The sequence below is a fragment of the Lepidochelys olivacea genome, assembly GCF_965140295.1.
Source record: "Lepidochelys olivacea isolate rLepOli2 genome assembly, chromosome: 1".
Lineage (NCBI taxonomy): Eukaryota > Metazoa > Chordata > Testudines > Cheloniidae > Lepidochelys > Lepidochelys olivacea.
The window spans coordinates 209,573,558-209,589,258 of record NC_140411.1 but is presented as its reverse complement, the minus strand read 5'-3'; the positions used below and the strand labels follow the sequence as shown (position 1 = coordinate 209,589,258).

At 47.0% G+C, this 15,701-nt stretch overlaps 1 protein-coding gene across 2 annotated transcripts in view; it reads right to left on the bottom strand.

The window, feature by feature from the left end:
* ATP6V1A (ATPase H+ transporting V1 subunit A) overlaps positions 1-15,701 on the bottom strand; it is a 37,355-nt gene that overhangs the window by 2,828 nt on the left and 18,826 nt on the right. For both annotated transcript variants that reach the window (XM_084642343.1, XM_084642344.1), the window contains exons 5-14: positions 15,209-15,346; positions 13,310-13,461; positions 12,338-12,500; positions 10,696-10,804; positions 9,646-9,768; positions 9,439-9,553; positions 7,682-7,745; positions 6,593-6,796; positions 2,577-2,671; positions 951-1,122 (exon numbers count right to left, since the gene is read on the bottom strand). In XM_084642343.1, coding sequence (XP_084498469.1) covers positions 951-1,122; positions 2,577-2,671; positions 6,593-6,796; positions 7,682-7,745; positions 9,439-9,553; positions 9,646-9,768; positions 10,696-10,804; positions 12,338-12,500; positions 13,310-13,461; positions 15,209-15,346 — 1,335 coding nt within the window. The remainder of the gene's footprint in view (positions 1-950; positions 1,123-2,576; positions 2,672-6,592; positions 6,797-7,681; positions 7,746-9,438; positions 9,554-9,645; positions 9,769-10,695; positions 10,805-12,337; positions 12,501-13,309; positions 13,462-15,208; positions 15,347-15,701) is intronic.

The window sequence follows — 15,701 nt, the reverse complement described above, 5'->3', positions numbered from 1 at the left end:
TCTGCAAGAACATGTCAGGACATCTTCACTTTATACCAGAGAACTCTAAGGCCCCAGTTTCTCACTACAAATGGAGGGTGGCTGAACGTGCAGCTACACTCCCACTGAAGACAGGCTATAAGGCCTCTACTCCAGAGAAGCCATTTAATGAACAGGCTGGGACAACCTGATCCGCTGGATCTTCACCTCTCCTCTCCCTTATCACTGCACACTCCATAGTGATATTACAGTGAGGGAGGCCACAGATGTATCTAGACAGATGGTTTATACTTTTCAATCTACTCCCTCAACATTTCTCCTTAAGGCTCATGTCAAACTGTGGGATGTGGGCCATGTAAATGCTAATAAAACAGTTTGTGCCTCTCTTGAACCAGAGTCCTGTTCACAAGGTACTTTTTTTTATTTTCATGGGTGCTTCTTTTCCGTTCCAGATTGGATGTGTGTTGTATGGACATTGCCCATCATTTATTGAAGGTTTACTTGAAAAAAAATGTGTTTTTAATAAGTCACGAACACATTTCTTGTCAGACACCTAAAATACAATACTATCTAATTTTTGGACCTAAGCCACTAGCAGTGCCCAAGGCCATTTGGTTGGGCGTGACCCTATTAACATAGCTGCTTTCTCTGTACTCATCCACCAAGGCAGTTCTCAGCTGAAAGAACCAGGGCCATGTATTTGATTGCAGCTTAGGCCGAGTCTCAAACAGAGAGGCATTTTATATTAACCAAAAAAAGTAGAGCAAGTGACTCAGTTTGTGGAACCACTTCTCCTCATGTAAGAAAAATGTTTACAGGCAACCCAGGATAACGGCTTTGTAGATGCATTGAAGGCTTCCATAGAACTTTGTGTCTCCTTAGCAAAGCAATGTCAATATCCCTAATTCCAATGCAGCGGGTGGCCGTACAGAGAAGCCAGGGAGCCAATGCCCTGCTGCCCACAGACATACCTTGAATTTCATGGAAACAAGTCTCTGGAGAATTTCAGACATATTTTCTCGGATGATGGACCAGGTGATCTTATTGTCACTCTGGGCTGTGGTCTCTACAGCTCGGCGCGCCATGTCGTAGAACGCAATCATGTTGGAAAGCATCCCCACGGTCTTATAAAAAGGGCAGAACCTGATGGAAACAAGACAGAATCTAGTATGTACAACTAAAGACTTTCCCAGGCTGTAGCGCAGTTGAGAATATCTTTAATGAAGTGAGAGCTCTGGTGCCTTCATGACTAACATAACCCCCTCACTGAGGCTGGATTCCCTTGGTGGGTGGAAGTATAAGAGTGTTGGCCTATTTCATCCCATAAAGCTACATCACAAAACCCTTGATACACTCACTGCCAAGTGGCATAAACTACCTATTACAGGCCGCAAACTTTTTCAAAAGTATGACCCACTGGCAATGGATCTTTAACTTCAGTCATAAGCAGAGCTGAAATCTTAAAGTAGTGGCCTGGCATGATGGTGTGATCCTTGCAATACAATTCCAAGCTGTAGTGACACAGTGTCACCACATATTGACATCATGGCAACACCACAGCATCAAGTCACATCATCTCCATTATTGTGGCTGACTCCATTTGGAGTGCATTTCTGAGTGTTTCCCTTCCCATCTGTTTGGAGGAATGATGGCAGCTCCAGTGTGTTTCCTAGCATGACCTGGCAGCTCCTATGGCCCCAGCACTCCACTCCACACTGAGAGACCAGGCAAAGAAAGTGGTGGTCTTGACAGATACCACAGAAATACCACATTATTTATGCAGCGCATTGTTGTACTAGATAACGGGTGCACGTAGCAAACAGAATCCCTTCCCAAAACTTGGTCTAAAGGCACAAGCAGCTGCAACAGAGCAGCACAAGCAAGTTGCCACTGGAGGGGGAATGTGTCACAGCACAGATAGGTCTGGAGTTTGGGGAGAGGAGGAGGGAAGGCTGAAGAACTCCATGGAAGGCTATTCCAGACAAAAGGGATAGCATGGAAACAGGGTATAAAGTAGATAAGAGGAGCCATTGAGAGGGAAGATTGAGTGGAGCACCAGGCTGAGTAGGGGCTGTAAGAGGAAGTTAGGAGTTGTAGATGGGCTAGAGCTGTGCAGTGATAGTGGAGAATAAGTGGCTTCAACCAGATTCTTGTGACACTCCTGAGTATCACTGGGGCCTATTGAAACAAAGATAGATTCTTATTGGGGGGGGGGGCGGAATATCAGTTCAGACTAAATGATCCTCTTCTCCCTTTCCAGAGGGAGTTCGTTTATCCAGGCAACGGGCTGGTTCATAGCACTGGTTTATTAGCAGTGCTCATTTCAATGGACAGAATGCTGGGGAAACTATCAATATAGCCAAGACCCTACCACGGGGCCCAGAAGGGGTCTGCATACGGTGCCTCTCTGACAACATGGAGCCAATGGCCTACATGGAACACCACAGGCTGCATTTTCCTAGGAGCAGCTCTCGGATCACCTTGAAAACAGGTCCTGGGTTGCCACATCAAACTGGATCCTATTCCCAAATAGGATTTCCATCTGAACATAATATACGGAAGAATGAATGGGGAGCACACAGCCTCTCGGCCCTCACCTGTCATAAGGGCTGTAGCCATTCTGCTGCAGGAAGTCATCTTTGATCAGTTTGGCAACCTCTAGGGTAATTTTATCTGTTTCCGCCAAGGAAGCCTAGAAGGCAAAGTCCAAATTTAGTTTGGTGCCAAGTTCTGTGTATGGGAGTGCTGGGTGTTGGCTTCCTAACTCTGCTAAGGCCCATAATGCCAGTTACTTGTTTACATTCATCTACAGGCATGTGGCTTACCTCCCTGCCTTTTCAGATCTTTGTATAAATACAAGGAAATTTTGTTGCATATTTCCCATTCACAGATACAAAGCCAGCCACTCAGCCAGCCACCAGTAGATTACAAGCAGCATTAAACACAACTGTTAAGTTTCCACCCTATGTTGGGATTCCTGCAGGTGTTAAGCAATGAGTTAAGTGAGAGATTCCTTCAAGATGCTAATTGCTTGCCTGCCAGGGCCGGCTCTACTGGTTTTGCTACCCCAAGCAGGACGTCTGAAGATGGATGCTGCCGCCGAGGCGCAGCGTGCAGAGTAAAGCTGTTGCCAAATTGCCCCCGCGGCAGCCTGAGAAAAGAGGCTGCCGCTGAATTGCCGCTACCGTGGAAAGAGGAGATGCCGCCCTGAAGGCACACGGGCTGCCGCCCCCTTTACAGGGCCGCCCCAAGCACCTGCTTGGAATGCTGGTGCCTGGAGCCAGCCCCCTCGACAATGCTTGCTAAGAGGCAGCTGTAGCAGTGACGTAAGCCTGCAGGAGATCGGGGAGCCAGAACTTCTGCTTTCCCTTCCCGGTTCCAGCATGTCCACATGAGGAAAACCAGACTCCAAAAATGCATCTGAGGGCATTTCAGTAAAATGATGATATTTCTGACCATCAAAAAGAAAAAGAAAACTGCCGCTAATCCCTGAAACCAGTAGTTGCTTTTCCCCAGTGTGCCATTCGCAAATGAAGTCAGCGATAAGAAAATTCTTAATAGCATGTTGTGCAGAGCCATCTATTCCCCTTCTCCTGAGCTCCTTGCACTATCAGTCCCTTCATCTTTGCCTCAATTTTATCCTCTCAAAAGGGGGTGACTGAGGCTTGAATGTTTGGGAAGTGCTTTCAGAGAGTCATGTGAGAGGCACCACAGAAAGTTTCAATATAAAAGATAATTAAAATAGCACCCAAGGAGCATGTTTATGCACTAAAAAAAAGAAGAGAAATGCCAAAGTTGAAGACAAACACATGACCTAAATTACCCCTTGTGCAGGTACACTACAGCAGTCTCACTCCACGACCATGGGCTATTTTCACGGGACCTCAGCCTTATCAATATGCAGGCTGGATAGTGCTCAATGAACGAAGCAGGGGTATGACACTTCTTTCCAAAATAACCTGTTATAACCACAGCAGAGAGCAAGGCTGCACCCATAACATGTTAAACTGCTTCCATTTTAACAACAAACAATTTTAATCTTATCTGGTCCTGAGTGCTGTCATGCCTCACCCAGGAAGCACAACCTGAACTGCGATCTTGTAACTGAAGACTACAGTCATGCATGCCCAAAATGGGGCAGGAGTTAAGATTGCATGGGCTACCTTAATGCTGGCATCTCCTGACTTCAGCATTTCACTCTGCAACCTCAGTGTTCTTTTTTTGGTGTTTCAGAAGGTCCTATTTTACCCCCAGAACAACCAGAAGAATCCAAACCACATTCACGGTTCTTCTAGGTCATTTGGCTAGAGAGCAGAAGAGCAGCCAAAGCTAAATTGTGCGCGCGCACTATTTCACATGTCCCACTTAATAATGTAGGGTTACAGAGAAACCCTCATTCAATAAATCTCTTACTTCCAGGTCTGCCAGCCCATCCAATTTTAAACAAATAAAAATGGACATGTGTAAATCTGACACACACAATGGAAGCATTACAGTTTTACCAGAGCGCAGTTCCAGCTTAAAAGCTAGGTGAGTCACAAATTGGGGAACTGGATGTGGGAAGAAGAGAAGTCTTGAACCTTGGAGAGCTGCTGATATGGATGCAAGGGACCAGGAGCGAGGACAGCTTCAGTCAGAAGGAGGCCACCCAGCAGAGGTCCATGCTCGGTTTTAAAAAAGGTGTCTGGCACAGACAAGACTTGGGTTTGTGCCTTTTTGCTCTTTGTGGCGTGTAGATAAGCCCTGAACAGGTGAGTTGTTTAGGTTTTTTAGGCTTTTTTTCCTGCTCTTTTCACATCAGAAATTCAAACTGTGATCATCATTTTGCCTGGAGAGTGAAGAATTGGTAGGTTGACAGAGAAGCCACAGAAGTGAAATCTGATTGAGAGGAAAAGCAGTTTCTTCTTCCAATCCCCCGCACTGCTTAAAGTGGTTTGATTTTGCCAACATTTAACTCCAACACATGAAAAATCCTTGGGAGAAGAGTTTTATTAGAGGCTAGGATTTCTGTAAGGTGAATGAGGCATACAGATATAAGCACCTTCAGTCAAGCATAAATGCATCCACACTACAGGGGTTGTACTACTTTGTCTAGAAACCAATATAGCTAAAGCGGTACAAAAACCTGTGTGTAGACTCAGGCTTAAGGTCAAATCAAGCAAAACAAATCTGGAACACACATTTTAGACCGGTTTCAGAGTAGCAGCTGTGTTAGTCTGTATTCGCAAAAAGAAAAGGAGTACTTGTGGCACCTTAGAGACTAACCAATTTATTTGAGCATAAGCTTTCGTGAGCTACAGCTCACTTCATCAGATGCATTCCGTTTTAGACCTTCATACATCACAAAGTAGAAAAAGGCACCCCCCAACATTTTCCTCTTTTCTAGGACAGAGAAGCAGAGCTTAGAGCTCTGGTGGACAGGCACCTTCTGGTGCAAGTGGCCCCTCCTGTGGCTGCTGGAGGACTTCTTCCTGCCCATTACTTTCCTCCCCCAGTTTCTTCCAATGAAAGTTAGTTAATGCATGTAAGCTAGCTTGGCTCATGTGTACTACGCACATGTGAGCTACAGTCTTTATAGCATCTATATCAGTTGAAACAAAGTCAGTTTTCACTGAGACCCTCAAGACACCTTTCCTCAAGAGCAGTTTTTCTGGTTAGGTTTACGCGTTCTACCCCAAAATGCTGAGGTGTACTGAGAAACTGAAAGAAGCCTGTAGAATGGGAGGTCACAGCTAATAGGTCTCTAACACTAGGCATGACGACTACTCAGCCACTTCATAGAGAACAGACATCACTCATCTCTAATTCTTTGTATCATCATGCCACTGTTGTGTGTTAAAAACTCTAACAGGACAAAATTTAAATGCAACCCACTCTTCAGGCCTATACTTTGAGCACCGAATTAAGCGCATCAGTGCAGTGCTTTGAAAATAGCCCTTGTCAGGGTGCTGCAGGAGAAGGGACCTCAGGATACTGTACTGCTGCATGGCTGTGAACTGGCATTTCACCAGATGACAGGGGCACTCAAAGAAGTGACAGTGAAACTTTTCAACACGTTTATTAAATTAGAGACTGAGCTTCCGGGTCTAGTTCAGAGATAGGGGAAACAAATATCAGGTCAGGATCACTGCATCCAGAGCATTTTCCTTAACAAACAAGAAGTGCACTGCAGTTGGCTGCAGAGTTGTTTTGCAAGTGTACTCACGGGTTACTGGCGTGGCGATTTCTCCTATTTCTAGACTACTCTGAGGGCTGCTTTTTGGTTCCAGCACCAGAGCAGTAGAAAAGACTGAATTAAGTACAGCTAGTGGCAGGCAAGTCTATTGTTTTTGAGAAACACTTCTGTCTGAAGCATCTGGCAACAGCCACTGTCAGAAGACAGGATACTGTGCTAGATAGACCATTGGTCTGACCCAGTATGGCCATTCTTATGTTCTTAAGCTCTTATTACCTTCCCTCCAGCTCTCAGTGCCTGCACACCAATATCCACCCATCTCCCCATGGATAGTGTCTATAGTCTATGCCAGGAGCTGTGCAGTGGAGGCAGACCAGTTCTTTGGAAAGTCTCGCTAAGACAAGATACTCTTCCCCACTCAGAGTGATCATTGCTCACCTTCCCCACAAGCTGCACAATCTCTGCCAGGTCCTCCTCTTCCTGCAGAATCTCCTTGGCCTTGGTCCTCAGGGGGACAAATTCTGTGAAGTGCTTGTCATAATACTCATCCAGGGCCCGTGTGTACTTGCTGTAGCTGATCAGCCAGTTGACAGATGGGAAGTGCTTGCGCTGAGCCAGCTTCTTATCCAAGCCCCAAAACACCTGCCAAATCCAAAACAGATTCATGAGTTTCCTTCCCAGCAGAAGCCAAGTTATTAACTGAAGATGGCCAAACTCCCACACATTTCTGTATAATGAGTACAGCAAAGACCATCCAGACACAGGCTTGAAAGAGAAATCTTTCCTTCCCACACTAACTGGACCATAACTCGGGGCCTTTAGACACTAAGAGATCCTCCCCTACTAGATCAACTCAATGCATGCTAGACATTCATTTCATGATGGTGGATCCCAGCTCCAAAACTCTGTCTTGAATACTATCCTAGTGTCACGCTGGAGGGACTGCCTTGCACAGAACAGATTCCAGCACTGGTACCTGCAAAACTAAGTGGGGCCCTACTAACCGCCAATACCTAAAATCAACCTCTCTTCCCAAAACACAACTGTGCTGTAGGTTCACCCCCCCTAGAAAACTGTCCAAGTCTCAATGCTCCTTCATTTAGGGATGGAGAGAGAGGGGGCTGCATCCTAGTACAAGGCTGCCATCCTTACATTTGCCCTTTAAGAGGGACATGAATACTCCTGGGGAATCAGCCAACAGGACGATCCTGTGTGTGTCGGGAGTAGGCAGGACACGACACAGGGATGGGGCAGCTGCCCTTCCTCCCCATTTCCCCATGAATCCTGGCTGCACCAGGCCTGAGGGAACATCTTTCATAGGGGCAGGCCTCGATGCTGCCAGAACATTTCAAACCACCCTTACAAAACCCTCTTTCTGCAAATGAAGCCATTCACACCATGGCCATTAGGCACAATGGCTGTCACTGTACATTCATGCACTTCTGGTGCAGTTCATTCATTTCAAACCCAAGTGGAGTAACTAGGAGAATACAGCTTCAACACAGACTGCAACAAGGTCGCACGTACCTGAACAATGCCCAGAGTGGCAGATGTGACAGGATCCGAGAAGTCACCACCAGGGGGAGATACACTTAGCAGGAAGAGAGAAAGGAAAGTGGTGATCAGCAGCACTCGTGCAGGGCTAAGCTGAAGCTCCAAACCCAGCACCACAACTCAATACCAGTAGCAGCCAGATTTGCCACCCTCCACATCTTTCTTTCAACAAAATGCCACACTCCTTTGAAACCAAAGTCAGAGGATGCAGAAAGAGGAAGGATCTTGACTGGGTTTACTCTTGGTGAACAGTCAAATTTTCCTAATCCAGCATTAGCAGCATCAGGCCTTCCCAATTCTTGGTACAAAATAGAATTCATCTATCAAGAGTCAAGGTTTCAAAGCAGACAGCAGGGAACCACGGCCAATGGGAGCTGCAGGGGCGGTGCCTGCAGGCGGAGGCAGCGTGCAGAGCTGCCTGGCCACGCCTCCGCCTAGCAGCTGAGCAAGGGGGATGTCGCCGAGGAGCCCCCCAGGTAAGCACCGCCTAGAGCCCGCCTCACCCCAAGCCCCTCCCACACCCAAACCCAAACTCTGCTGCTGGGGGGCGGGGTGAAGAGGAAAGAGGTGCCGAGCTAGGTAGGGAGCCTGATGGCCTTGCCAACTCCTCCCCCCCACCCTCCAGCAACAGCAGGGGTCCCAGGCCACGCGCCGCCGCTTGCCTCCACCCCACTGGGCCAACCTCCAGTTTTATTCACTGGTATTTTTAGTTAAAAGGTTATGGACAGGTCATGGACCATGAATTTTTGTTTACTGCCTGTGACCTGTCCATGACTTTTACTAAACATACCCGTGACTAAAATGTAGCCTTATGGATGACTGATGAACATTTTAATTTCTGTAAGACCTCCCAGAGAAATGGATGGGCACTAGAAACCAGTAGACCCATCTACCATTTTCAGATAAGCAAATGAAGTTGATTTTAAATTTAAAGGTTTCCAGCTCCTCAGACAGGTATACAGATGTTTAAATTATTAGGAGATTGAGCACAAGGAGAAGAAATCAGAGACATTCCTGCAAGTCTAGGGAAAGTTACCTTCCTAATGCCACACTGAAACAGCTGTCAGCCCATCTACAACTATTACCTCACTCTACAGTAACTGCTGTCAAAGGTCTCCAGCATTTCTTCCTGTCCAAGTCTCAGCACCTATACTCTCATCCTGCTCAACCTCTCTGCTGAAGAGACAATCAGCTTCCCTGCCTGTCATTCTGATCAGGTCACTTCCCTCCCTTAGCTTGATGCCGTAGTGGATGGGGAGTCCGTGGAGGGATTTTTCAAGCAGTATGTCACCACTATCAAAACCCTCCCTATTTATGCAAGCTTCTCTCACATCACAATGAGTTCCTGTCCAGCCCCCACTGGCTTCTCTGCTCTGCCTCTGTTCCTACTCTCAACCACTCATGTTCCAGCTTCTCACATAATCATCTACATACTGTCTTCCATCCATGCTGCCCCTTGAGCATGGTACAGTCTCCTTGAGCATACCTACATACCACATATCCTCTTATCCTCTCCACATTTCAGTCCCTCTTGAATTCTGTTGACAGGTATGTTATTCCCTCCCGGCCCAAACTCTGCTTACCTGTCAGTCTGTACTCAGGCTGGGAATTCCTCAGGGCAGGGGCCATTTCTGCTTGCCTGTCTGGGAAGCACCAACCCACTGCTCCCACTACCCACCCCCCCCGAGAAGAGCTGCAATCCAGGGAATGCTGAAAGGTTCAGTACTTACGCCCCGACGATGCTGACGCTCCCTTCTCGCTCAGGGTTCCCCAGACACTTCACTCTGCCAGCTCGCTCATAGAATGAGGCCAGACGGGCACCGAGGTAGGCTGGATAGCCACTGTCTGCAAGCACCATACAGAAACTAAGTCACGTGAAGGCTCAACATCTACAGGAAGGCTTCCCGTGGCTGGACACCAAGAAAAAGACTACTCACCAGCTGGCATTTCAGCTAAACGCCCTGAAATTTCCCTAAGGGCCTCAGCCCATCGGGAAGTGGAGTCAGCCATCATACTGACATTGTAGCCCATGTCCCGGAAATACTCAGACAGGGTGATTCCTAGAACAAAGAGAAGAGCACACTGCAGGTTACAGTTCAGACAAGTACTCTGGCTCATATGCCTTCCCTAGAAGGGCAGGAAGCCTGTTCAAGTATCACTGAATTACTCATTTAGATTTTGATGACAAGGGAGGCTGAAAGTTACTCCTTTTGGACTCCCAAGAGTTTCCTCACTGCTCTGGTCTCTTCTCCCTCTCTGCTCCTATTCTCTGAACACAGATTTGCTTCCCCCTTGGTGAGCCACGTGGACTGTGTCCCATTCTTCTCGTCCATGAGATTCAAGAGCTATGCCATCAGTTAACTTGTGCTTCTTTTGAAAGGCTGCCTCTGTGGTGGTGTAACAGAGAGGGAGGCTAACCTCGAAGTGTGGCTTTAAAACAGTCCTTTACAGTAGAGAAGGGGATTTAAAGCTAATGGGATGCATCCTTTGGTTTCCAAATGGCAGACTACAATAACTTTAAGGGAGGTCAGATTTTGTCTCAAATATTTAACAGCATTCAGTAAACAGCTTGTATTTTAAGATGAAGGGCATAACCCTCATCCCACCAATTTAATGGGGGAAGCTAGCAAAGTAAAGGGAGATAAAAAGGTGCATAGCTGTATTCCACAGTCAAGAAATCATAGACTCTCTCCAGAATGAGCTAAGCTTTACAGAGTTAATACCACACAACTACAGGATCAGAGCAGACAAAAAAAAAAATCCACACTAGTGGCAAGGATTAAAATGGCAAATGTAATTCCTTGGCAGCCTATATCTAAGAGAAGATCAAACTACTACACAAAACCTATTGGATAAGGAAGGTTTAAAAAGATCAGTTTCTGAAACTAAGCAGAGCTAGTAAGCAGAGAATACATCGGTATCTGGATATACCGGAGGGCAAGGTGACACCTGTCCCGGGTAGCCTTTACTTCTCTTATAACTCTTACCAGTATAAATAGAGGCCTCTCTGGCAGCGACGGGCATGTTGGAGGTATTTGCTACTAGGGCTGTTCTCTTCATAATACTTTCTACCTTGCCATCAACTTCCATTGTGAGCTAAAAAGGCAAAAAAAAGCAGCACACGAATCTGTATAACCCTACAGAGATTATCCTCATACTCCTGTGCCAGAAAAAGCCCCAGTACAAGAGTATTTGCCCTCACAAGTGGTCTAACAACTAGAGCAGGGGATTGGACTCAGGGCTCGTGAGTTCTAGATGCTGTTCTACTACTGAGACCCCCAAGGGACTTGGGTAAATCCCTTAATTTACATGCCTTTGTTTGCCCACCGGTGAAAGGAAGAGGACAGATTTACTAGAGGTAAAGCTTGTTCAGGTAATTGGATCAATACCACTTAGAACGGATATAAATGCTTTCACCTTCAAAATGGTGTACGAACAATTGTACTTTGGAACCTCTGTGGACAATATGTAGATAGGGAAACAGACAGAAAAGGTAAATGACTTTCTAGAGCAGGAGGTGGGATTAGAACTCACAGGCCCAGGCCTCACTCCTGTGCTCAGACCATGTCCTGTAAATATGCTAGATGAGCAGTATCGCTATATTATTGCTCTCTGGTTCTTACGTTTGCCATTTTGTTGGCTTATCTTAGTATTAGCAGTGTTACTGTTCAGTAAACTTGTGAGGGAAATGCAGAGTGTATTGTCTTTATGAATTTAATTACACACTCTTCCTCGGCCTCCCTGTGTGGCCAGAAAATAATTTACTTACACGTTTGTGCAATGTGTTCTGTAATTTCTAGAAGAAGCTAGCTCTCCCAGGAGGCACATCTGTCCTCCCTACTATTATATCCCCGTAAAGAACTGACTCAACTCTCCCAACGACAACTGAGGTGGATTATTTTTTGGGGGGAAGAGGGAAGAGCAGGGAACTGCACAGGTATTGCTTTGAAAACATAAGGCTATAGGAAGGAACCACAGTAGTCAAGTTAATAAACTGACGTGCAAAACATTCTTAATGCTACATTAGGGTTTAGATTTTAAAAAATAAATAAATTTATACACGAGTTTTCCATTCCATAAATGAGACCTACCATTAGGAAACAGAGACAGGGATTCCCTTTTCCCTTATAAAGAAAGAAGCACTGAAGAGCACATTGTCACATTGCCTGTATTATCTTGCAAGAACACCCCCTAGGATCGGATCTGCAGAGGTGCTGAGCACCTACATTCTCAGTTACTTCAACACTAGTATATACCATACAAAGGGGCAGAGTTCAAACAGCTTTTGGAAAGATTTTCTTCATGGGTGTAACTAAAACCTCAACATTTATGTAATTTTGCCTATTATTTTGGGTTTGTTTTAAAACAAACATTTATCCCAGTGTTAGTTCAAATGCTGTGTGAGAGCTCCCAAAACTGATGTCCTTCCCTGGATGGGCCAGTGACAGCTCTTACTATAGCAAAACATAGATTACCATGCCACAGGGTGTCTGGAGGGACATGAAACAAGGCCCACAACAGCTGAGGTCTGACAGTATCCAGTGGTTCAAAACCACCACCTCACCAAGACACACGCAACAGCTCTGTTCCCAGGAACATTTGGAAAGAATCCTTGCATCCCATACTGACCTCTGGGAAATCTCTGAGTACTTCAGACATCTCATTTCCTCGTTCTCCACAGCCTACGTAGATGATAACATCACTGTTGGAGTACTTGGAGAGAGACTGCGAGATCACAGTCTTTCCACAGCCAAAGGCCCCGGGGATAGCAGTAGTACCACCTTGTACACACCTGAGGAAAAGAGCCAGACTGGTTTATACTGAACTCAGACAGAGAAAAGCGATGTCCTGTTTGCATATTGTAGTAAGTTTTCTTCTCAGCCCTCTGAGGCTCTCACTTCACTTGCCTAAGACAACACATGGAGCCAGATTTACCCCATGTCATAAGTGCATGTGATATTTCAACAAGCCAGAACAAAGGGAACGAACAGGCTGTCCCTCTATGCCAACAGCACCTACCACTGTTCCCAGAGTAACTACCTAGTGCTGGGACAATGGCTGGAACAGGTTCAGTACAAAAATATGTTTCACGAATGGAGATGTCTGAGGAATGAGCACACTGAGAACATCCAACTTAGAAGCATCATTGAGAGATGAGACATTAGGCCAAAGTTGTCAAGCATAAATGCCTAAAGTTAGGCACTTAATCGATATGTAGGAACCTAAATAAGTGGTCTGTTTTCACAGGTGCCAAGCCTCTGAAGTCACTAGGAGTTGCATGTGCCTAACTTTAGGCTTCCAATTTGAAAAATGTAGGCCCTTGAACAAGCTGCTCTCTCAGTGATAAGACCTTCAACTCTATTTATATGTGGAGACTCCCCAGTTATAGTATTTACTAGGCCTGTTTTACATTTTCCTCCTCCTTTTGGTGCACAGTGAGATTTTGCTTTTGCCAGGGATTCCTCTGAAGTACTTGCATCACCATTTTTGGGATGTTGCTTTGGGGCACAGGAGATTTATGTATAATTTTCCAGCCCCCCTTAAAGGAATTCTTGTACAAAGATCGGAACCAAGCCCCGCAGAACCCCAGGTGATACTTACGGGAAGAGGGCATCAAGGACCCGTTGGCCAGTTAGCAATGGATGGTTGGCTGGTAACTTTTCAGTGACAGGACGGACTTGACGTACGGGCCAGACCTGGACCATAGTGAACTTCTCCTTCACACCTTCAAATTCCAGCTCCAAGACAACATCCTACCAGAAGGAAGCAGACACCCAGAGTAAGCAGACAGCTGGATGCGGGGGGAATGCGCGAGTTCTCATTCTCACAAGTCTATACAGAATCCCACCAGCAACCCACATCATTAATGACTAGGTATTTTTTAGAGCCATAGGCCTTCCAGACACCTCAGTGTACTACCCCAGCCTGGGGGAAGCCCACTTCCTAGATTTACCATGTCGGGGAAATTACTCCTGGAGGAATTCAGCACCAATGTGCGCATGGAGAATTTATGTTCCCCCACATATTTCTTTGTTTCCCAGCAGAAAAATGACTTTCTGATGGGGAAGCAAAGGGAAGCCACAAGAGCCGTCATGTGACCCTCCCCAGCAGTATGTTTCGGGTGCCCAGGGCAGCCAGCAGAGGGTAAATCACTGTGGGGCAGAGGGTGGGACTGGGGAAGACCCAGCTGGTGGCCATTACCCTGCACCAGACTCAGCTGCCAGTCCCGGCTGAGCAGGACGAGACTACTTCTCCTGCATGGCATCCGGGGCCATGTCAGACCAATCCCCAGATTTCTCCCCCAGCTGTAGGAAGCTCTGCAAATTCCCCTCCCCCACATGCTTCCTGTGCCCATTGCTCCTCAGCTGCAGGGGGAGGAATCACTGTACAGGGCGCTGCTCCTTCATCTGCCCAACCTCCATGCATCCAGACCCCCTCATTCTCAGACCCTCCCACTGAGCCTCATCCCCCCACCCAGAACCCCCTGACAAGCCCCACTCCCCCTGCACCACCCTAATGAGCCACCTGCACCTGGATCCCCAACCCACTGAGCCCCACTCCCCCAGCATCTGAACCCCCCCTGCCAAGCTTTATCCCCCCCCCCGTCCTCCTGCTGAGTCCCAATCACCTTCACCTGGACCCCCCTGTAGAGTCCCATTACCATTGCACCTAGAACCAGTCCCCCCCGCCCCAAGCCCCTGTGCATCCAGATCCCCCCTGCACCTGGATCCCGCACTGAGCCACCTGCATCCAGATTGCCCCACACAGAACCCTCTCAAACCACACCTGGACCCCCCCGCACACTAAGCCCCGCCACACTTGGATCCTGCTTTGCTGAGCCTGTCTGCCCACACCTGGCATGGAGGGGCAGGGCACTGTGGTGTTTCTGTGGCTGCCCCAGTCCTTGCGCTGCGTCAGGGTTGGGTGCAGCCTCACTGCTGAGTTCATGTCTGGGGAAATTGGGGGGCCCCTGCACAGTGATCTCCCATCTCTGTGCAGCCAGTGGCCTGTGCTCCCCAATGCCATGCTGGAGGTTCCACATTTGACAAAATTTTGCAGAATTTTAAAATATTGTGCACAGAATTTTTAAATTTTTTGGCACACAATGCCCTCAGGAGTAGGAAATCAAGTGTAAGCATAAAGCCTCAGCTTCAAATAATCATGATGCACAGTAGCTAAAGAAAATGCCCTTGTTGATTCTGCATATACCCAGGACACAGCAGGACCACCCACAGTAGAGTAGCAAACATGGTGTATTTAAATGGCACTTGCTCACGCACATGAGCAAGGCTGAGTTTTCACCATACAGAGCAGCTTGATTTCACAAGGCATTAGGGTGATCACTGTTGGCAAGTTGGCAGCAGGTGACCTGCATCTCCAATACCCAGCTGCATATAATGCCCTTTGGTTGGTGCTGCAGGACACAGAAGGGGTGTACACAGTACACACCTTCTGGCAAAAGCGTGAAATGCATTAGCCAGCACCATCTGGAAAACTTACTGATGTGTCGTAGTTCCCTGGCGGAGCAATATATGTTACCGTACCCCTGTTCCGTGGGGGCAACATAATTTTGTGTTTGATAAGGGAGTTTTCATTCACCAATCCATAAATATCTCCCCCAGTGATGTGACTGCCAACCTAGGATCAGGAAAAGAAAGTACTCCTTTAATCATACAAATGAAAGGTTTAGGTTTAGAGAGAGAAGCACAAGGCTTTATAAAAATGGTCCTTAAATCTAGCACCCTGATTGTCTCCCATGTAAGGTACTGTAACAGCACAATAGCCTGTTTGCATCTTTTACTAGCACTGTGACAGCCCTGCTAGAAACGTGCCATCAGCCTACACAAGAACAGCAACCATTCTATGCAATGAGGCTTGCAAGGCTCAGGCAGCTGTGTGATTACAGACGAGTACTGGAGATTCCCTGGACTCCTTTCTACCCACCAGCCAGACTGACTTGTTGAGTACAGCAGAGGTGGAATGCATCAATTTG